The sequence below is a fragment of the Nicotiana tomentosiformis genome, chromosome 1, assembly GCF_000390325.3.
Source record: "Nicotiana tomentosiformis chromosome 1, ASM39032v3, whole genome shotgun sequence".
Classification (NCBI taxonomy): Eukaryota; Viridiplantae; Streptophyta; class Magnoliopsida; order Solanales; family Solanaceae; genus Nicotiana; species Nicotiana tomentosiformis.
This window is the reverse complement of record NC_090812.1, coordinates 99,783,585-99,791,614: the sequence shown is the minus strand read 5'-3', so window position 1 is coordinate 99,791,614 and position 8,030 is coordinate 99,783,585. Positions and strand designations below refer to the sequence as shown.

The following is an 8,030-nucleotide window of genomic DNA, read 5'->3' as shown; positions in this document are numbered from 1 at the left end:
GCATTCTCTATGATAAGTGTTGTTCTCTTAGGCAGAGTTATAGTAACTTTTTCAGAACCTTCGATTAGATTACTACTACCAGAAATTGTAGTAACATCTGCCTTACACGTACTTAAATGAGATAAATATTTATTCTCTTTGAATATTGTATGTGTCGTACATGAATCAATTAAGCAAATATTTTTACAATTGAACTTTGATCCAAGTTTGATTTGAGAGATATCCATATTTGCTTCCCATGGTTTGACATACAAAAAGAAGTATATGAATAAATATTAGTATTTTCAGAGAAAAAGGAAAAAAATAAATTTAAACTAATTATTCAATAATGACCTTTTAATGCAATTTCGAGCAAACTCAGATTATGACTACAAATACCAAGTCAAACTCTCCAACCAGTATAAATACTCAAAGGTATAGAAGTTATAAGTTGGTTGAAATAATTAAGTGATATATATTGAGAATTAAATATATGTGCAGAGAAAAAGAGCTAATTACGTGAATCAATGACGCAAGCTATAAATATGACGCAAGTCATTTCTACTCATTTGCTTTAAAAATTAACTTTTAAGAAAACAACAAAACAGTGTCAAATAATTTTACCAACAAGTATGTTTTAGAAAAATCATTTGCTTGGACACAAATATTATAGGCTAACAAATCTGGAACACAGATATTATAAGTGCGGACAAATCTGTTATAGAATATTAGAACTATATTTAATTAAAACGAACTAACATTATTCCATAAAATATATAGTACTAATTAATACTAATGACTACTACTCATGTAAAGAAGTGTGATTACATGATGTTTATTCACTAGTTACTACGAATATGCAAAAAAAAAAAAAATTAATCATACTACTCAATCATCTTTAACCGCATATCCATCATCGATCAAGTGGTCTATTTGTTTTTATCAGGGTGCTCAAAGAAGTCTGCCACATCCAGGTGGGTGATGTCAAATTCATTGTCATAGACAAAATTAGTTTCAGGGCCTTTATTCTTTAGAGATGCTTGATAAAGCTCAACCAAATATTTTGGCATGTGACAAATATTTGCCCAATGCCCTTTTCCACCGCAATGATAGCATTCAGTTTCTGAACCCTTTGCCTTTGGCTTGTCATCTTTCCCTTTCCACATTTGGAAGTTATTTTTCTTTGGGGAATGATTAACACTAGAAAAATTTCTTCCTTGGCCACGGCCACGAACAGGGCCACGACCTTTTCTATGCTTAGCATAATGTGAATACACCTCATCCACTTTAGGCAATGGTTTAGACTTAGTGAGTCGATTTTCGTGATTTTTCATAAGCAAGTCATTATTTCGTTCAGACACAAGGAGAAGAGAAATTAACTCATAGTACTTCTTGAAACCTTTCTCTCGGTACTGCTGTTGCAAGACCATATTGGAGGCATGAAACATTGTGAACGTTTTTTCAAGCATATCATAATCAGTGATACTATCTCCATAGAGTTTCAATTTAGAAGTAATTCTGAATAGCGCAGAATTATATTCAGAAACAGACTTAAAGCCTTGGAGCCTCAGATGAGCCCAATCATATCGTGCTTGTGGAAGAGTGACCAACTGTAAGTTGTCATATCTTTCTTTTAAGCCATTCCACAAAATAAGTGGATCTTAAACTGTGAGATATTCTATTTTTAATCCTTCATCAAGGTGATGACACAAGAAAATCAAGGCCTTAGCACAGTCTTGGGTAGATGCTTTATTTCTATCTTTAATGGCGTCTCCAAGACCCATTGCATCTAAATGGATTTCAGCATCCAACACTCATGTCATATAGTTCTTGCCCGAAATTTCAAGGGCAACAAACTTTCTTTTCATAATATCAATCATAATTAAAAGAGGAGAAAAATTATACCTTAGTCTTCTCAAAGAGTTTCTTGAGACGGTAGAGTCTCGTGATGATAACGTGTTATGAAATAAAAACAATTTAGTAAAACATGAATAAGAAATGGAGATAGAGAGAATGAAGAGATATTTCTTTTTCAATTGTGTGTTCTTTACATCTATTACAATATCTTTATATATGCATGAAAAATGAAGAAATATATCATTGAATATGTCATTAAGCATTTGAGAGGAATATCATGGAGAAAGATAGACATCCATCATAATTTGATTTTTTTTTATAACAATAGAATTTTTTTAAGGGTTTAGAAATAGAAAATAAGAAGAGGCGAAGGGGTGTGAAAAAGGCAGGGCACCGCGGACGACCGACCAGAATAGGTAAATTCCAAACAGTTAAATTAGAGAGAAAGATGCTGACAATTAATTAATTCAACAGCATTATGTTTTGTCTATTATCGTGGGGTTTTCTAAACTATAAAGAAATCAACAATTTGATGATAACGACTACATCTTGTCTCCCTTAACCACGTTTTATTCAACAAAGTCCTTTTACTACACAGCTGTTAATCCCATATAAAACGACAAAATTCCCTCCATAATACGACATTTATTAGTACCTATAATACAAACGAGTGGTCCTCTAGCTATGAACCAATATTGCTTAGAAATTTCAATTATTTGACCTAGGAGAACAACCACCCAGGCTAAAAAAAAAAAAAAAAAACTGAAATTAACTACGAACTTTGTCGTTAATCTGTCATTAAATCACAAAATTTCTTGATAATCGATCGCTAATCCATCGCTAAATGAGATTAGCGACGAATTTTTCTGTTTAGCTACAAAATTTGTCCGTCGCTAAAATTTGATTTTTTAGTAGTGCTATGATTATATATTTCTATTATCATTTTTGGTTTCCTCAAGGTATTCCTAGTGCACCCGATTAAATTCGAATTCAAATTGATAAGTCTTACATTAGAGTGTAATATTCATAACTCGAATTTGAGATGCATGATTTAGAATAAAATAGTACGTATAATTTCACCGCAACCGTCGTCGATTTTCTGTTAGAAAATTAAATTGGGGTTGCACGGTTTTGAGTTTGGATCTGTGTGCCTAGCCTACTTGTATAATTTTTCGTCACTAACAGTAACTTCTAAGGAAGCATTCACATAGAAAAGATCAAAGTCAATGCGAAGAAATAGAGGGCAATTTTTCTTTGTCCAGCCATTGCTAATATTATTCCATTTTTAGTTTTAATTCAAGTTAAAAGCTTTTATTGTTAAGGTTTGATATTTGAGACTTTTGGACCAATAAATTTTTTGTATAGAAAGATATTGTCCATTATTTTACATCTAAGACTTGTTCTAATTAGTACCAAGTGTCAATTTACATATTAATATATACAGTTGGAGCATTGATAACAATTTACCCGTATTGTATATATATGCAAGATTCAATTCTCACCAAGTCTTTTTTAAATCCTGGCATAAAAGAAAGGAAAAAAAAGAAGGGTTTTATGAAGTCAAATTTAACACATTGAAATTTATGATAAATATGGAAAATTTCTGAACTAGCAATTTCAGAAACATCTCCAAATGAGTAGTCGAAAAATAGGTATTGGTTTTCTTTTCTTCTGTGGTCCCTAGTGTGCTAGTACAAAGTACTTTGTAATAATAGTACAAGTGCTAAATCCAAAATCCCCAACCAATAGTGAATAAGCTCTGCCTCTCACTTCTCAAATGACAAAGAAATGAAAGCAAATCTCTTGAATGCTCAATAAGTATCCTAATTTCCAAAAAGGTCAATATAGAACAAGAAGAGTTGACAAAGAAATGAATAAAAATCAACATCAAGAAAAGAGGGGAAAGCATTGAATCTATGTCCAATCATGCAACTATGAGAATTGTTCCCTTCACTTTGGATGGATAGGGTTTTGCTTTGGCCTTTTGGTTCAAAGGCTAGGATGACAACAGTAATTCCTTTTATGTTCCTTCCTCCCCCTCCCCCAATTCTTATTACAAAAATTGCAAATAATGTTACAATAGGGCACTGTTATGACATCTAATTTTAGCAGATGGCTTTTTTCTTTACATTTTTGGGTACCAAAGGGCAAACCAAGTTACTCACTAGTTGCCCTCTTTAAGCTGCAGGATAACCACTTCATATTTAATACTAAGAAAGCTTCTCCCATCCACGCCTCTTTTGTCAATTTATCGACCTCGTTTGATACGAGGAACAATGGATAATTAATCTCATAATTAAATTTGAAATGAATTTATCCTACATTTGATTGAGATAAAATCACGATATAACTAATTTCGGGATAACTAATCCTGGAATAACTTGTTTACTAACCAAACGACCCCATACAATTTGGCACCAGATATTCAGAGATGTGGTTAGAGCAACTGCAATAAGCGGGAAAACTATCAAAATACGATGATTGTTCATGGAAGTTTTAATGGAAAGACCCCTTGGTTCTAACAAACGGATCACAGTTACATGTACTTGTTATATTCCATATAAAATAATATTCCTTCCGTTTTAATTTATGGGAACTTATTTGACTGGACACCGAATTTAAGAAAACATAGAAGACTTTTGAATTTGTGGTGTAAAATTAGACATATTTTTTGAGTGGCTATAAATCATTGCATAAAGGTAAATTATTTTCAAACAAGAAAAGTAGTCATTCTTTTTTACACGGAATAAAAAGAAAATAGGTTCACGTAAACTGAAACGGATGGAGTATGTATTATCCTACATTAGTTAGTTAGTAATGCAGAGTTAACACCAACAAGCCAAAGGCTACACTAGTTTATGCAAAGTTCTACATTATATATCAAACACCATACTATTAGTTATGAGAGAACACATTAGTAACTTAAAACTTTTTATGCTGCAAATGTTGTACGCTGAGATTCTCTATAGAAAATCAAATGACCCTTTACATTATAAATTTTTATTATACTATCGGCCTTTGTAGAAAATCAAATAACCCTGTACCTTATGAACTTTTATTATACTATCGACGTAGTTTAATTAATTGTAATAACATTACTTGCTCCTTTTTTCAAATTCCAACGAATTCAATACACTCTTAGCATAAAACGTACCTTGAGTTGATTTTAAAGGGAACCCAAACATGAAACAATGAAAAGAGGTTCAATGGCTGGGAGAAAATTTAACAAACAAAATCTTATAGTATATATATATATTTTCTAAAGCACAACTATAACATTACAAATAAGACCACAACATGATGAACTTTCCAATCCATGTTCTGAAATTAGTTCATTTTAGTGGTAGTAGTAAGATGCTTAAAACTGATAGACCACCAAAAATAACTCCCCTATCAATACTACATCCACCTTCCATTGCTGGAGAACTTCCGAAGTTAAGCTCAAGACAAGAAGCTTCTACCAATTCCACAAGTAGCACCCACCCAAGAGGCCGTCACTCCATCAGAAATAACAGTAGTCTTCAAATGCAGAATGACAACCACAACGGCCAGCAGAAGGTGTAGACACTCTTATCACCAATGTGATTAAGTTGACAAGTAATAATTAGAAGTAATTCTAAACAAAATCATATAACTACACACCATTATATTCACTACAGAGGAGGGGGAAAAAAACCCGAGTGAGATGTCAAGCTTCTGTTATATATAGCTGCCTGTAGTTGAAGTTAAGTATTTCTATGAATGGTTAGGATGGATGAAACTTGTTATCTCCTCCATTAGGCAGCGAAAATGATCGTTATTGGGCAAGAAGTAGAAACCTATTGTTGCCTCTTTTAGATACAGGAGATTCACCTCATGCCCTGATTTTTGCAAACCTTCAACATAAGTCAATTGCCAATCCTGAACAACATCCAAACCAGCTACGACGACTAAACTCTTTGTAAAGTTAAGTACTTCGAGGCTTCTACTCCGCGGGCCAAATATATTACAAGCAGGATGATCCCTATCTTCCCCTTCTGGTAGATAAGCTCTCCAGTACCAATCCCTGTCTTGAACTGTTACAAAGTATTTCCCATCCAATCTTTTCTCGGATTCGGTCCTCTTTTGCCCACCAAACATTGGATGAAGAAGAATATTACCGAATACCTTAATATCAGCTTCAGCAGCCCTCACAGCAACATGATGAGCAATATTACCACCAGAACTATCACCGGCCAAGTAAACATGAACTTTCAAATCCTTTCCACTTTGAAGCCATGGCCTCGATTGCACCCATTGAAGAGCAGCCCATCCGTCATCGTAGGCACAAGGATAGCGATGCTCAGGTGATCGTCGATAATTCACAGAAACAACAACAGCCTTGCAAATGCTAACAAGGCGACGGCAAAATGTATCATAAATAGCACTATTGGCTGAAGAATGAGTAAAACTTCCACCATGGAAGAAAATAATGACAGGTACAATTTCTGTGGTACTCAAAGGTTTCTCAAGCTCTACTTTACCCCAATCGGCCTCATTTTTTGGGGCCGGTCTATAGACACGGTTAAGCAGGCTTGTAGCACGATCAAGGACATCAAAACAGTAAACTCCATCAACTGGAATAGAGTTAGCAGCGACTTTCCTTTCCAAGAACTCAGCCAAATCGCGATTAAACGTGCCATCAGACCGCCGAAGCATGTTGTAAGCCAGCTTGAAATTGGATATAAGAATCCATGTATTAAGTGGAACCACTCTCTGCCAAAATGGACATAATAAGGTCTCGTCATTACAAAAATAACATCTACAAATAGTAGAACCAATATTCACTCCCCTTTCTGAGGTACTAAAAGCAAATTGATCATAGCAATATGCATCTTGTGACAATCCACAAATAGTCACAACAAATAAAGGAAATATCTGGCAAAATTTTTATGCATAGCCAGAAAGAGAAAGTAGCAAATGGAAAAGAAAGAATCAAACTCCAAAAGAGCAAATGGGAAAGCAAAAGGTGATTTTGTAAAAGACAGGCCAAAGAAACATAAGAATGACAGACCATCTACCTAATCAAAGCTCATTCACAAAAATCAATCATAAAGTTTCATCCTTTTTTCCTCAAAAAAAAAAAAAATTCAAATTTTCTTAGACACAAAAAGGTCACACCACAAAAGATAGATACTTTCAGACATAAAATGATCATCTAATGAAGAAAAACTGGCAATTAACAGAATAATTACCTGCCAAGCTTAATAAAATTTCACAAAGGGAAAAGGCTCAACTCAAAGATGAAGAAGAAACCAAAAAAGTTCAAAAAAGAAAAGTACCTTAGATTCGTTAGCGTTGATCTCGTTACTGCCTGCCATGACTATTGCTAAAGACTCAAACTTTGTACAAGAAACTTAAGGGTGCACTGATCTTCAGAAATATGTGTATAATAGTTCATAATGACTCAATAGAGAGCAGTGATCCAAAGAACGGAGTTGGGGTGTGTTTGGGGGAGGGGGGTGTTTGACTAGTTTAGGTGTTTGTATGTAAGTGAAGGGAGTTTTGATTCCTCGTTTTGTGTTAACTAAAACCAGAACAGACACTTCTGAAATAACAAGAGTCTTCCCCAGAAAACACAGCAACTAGGAAGGCAAAGAGTATAGAGAGGGAGAGAAAATATTAGCCCCAAAATTAAAACTTAAAGCGTGGAGAGCGCACATATACGCACAGAAAGAGAGAGGGGTGGGTTTGCGGGGTTTGGGGAGGGGGGGGGGGGAATAGAGAGAGGAAATAAAAAGACGACAAGAATAGTGAAGAAACAGAAGAAAAGTGGGATGAGAGAGAGAGCCAGCGTCGTTAACAATTCAGAGCTCCTTTCTTATATTTCAGATAACTTTATCCCAATTGATATAAAATTATGGTATAATTTCTGAAATTATAATATTTTTTATCTTATAAAAAGGGTCGAGTAATTAATTTCGAGATAACCTATTTTCAATCAAACGCCCTTCAAGGTAGAGGTTTTAAGGCTATTTTTGCAAATAAATAAATTAAAAATAAAATAAATCACTAAAACTTTTAAAAACTCCATCAAACGCTACCTAAGACAATGAGGCCAAATACTTTCAACCTTATTAAAATGTGGCATATATGTTTAATTCTATTAATGTGTGAGGTTATGTTTTAATCCTACCACTCACATTGACCTTATTGATGTGTATTAAAGTGTGTCA

General features: G+C 34.0%; 2 protein-coding genes across 2 annotated transcripts; both read right to left on the bottom strand.

The window, feature by feature from the left end:
- Positions 1 to 908: 908 nt before the first annotated feature.
- On the bottom strand, positions 909 to 1,409 carry LOC138907572 (uncharacterized). The gene has a single exon (XM_070198174.1). It carries the CDS (start codon positions 1,407 to 1,409, stop codon positions 909 to 911), a length of 501 nt encoding a protein of 166 aa, XP_070054275.1.
- A 3,648-nt stretch (positions 1,410 to 5,057) lies between these two features.
- Positions 5,058 to 7,497, bottom strand: LOC104107145 (gibberellin receptor GID1B-like). The gene is made up of 2 exons (XM_009615881.4): positions 7,137 to 7,497; positions 5,058 to 6,570 (listed from the first exon to the last, which is right to left on the bottom strand). Exons 1-2 carry the CDS (start codon positions 7,173 to 7,175, stop codon positions 5,572 to 5,574), a joined length of 1,038 nt encoding a protein of 345 aa, XP_009614176.1. The 5' UTR covers positions 7,176 to 7,497; the 3' UTR covers positions 5,058 to 5,571.
- Positions 7,498 to 8,030: the final 533 nt, after the last annotated feature.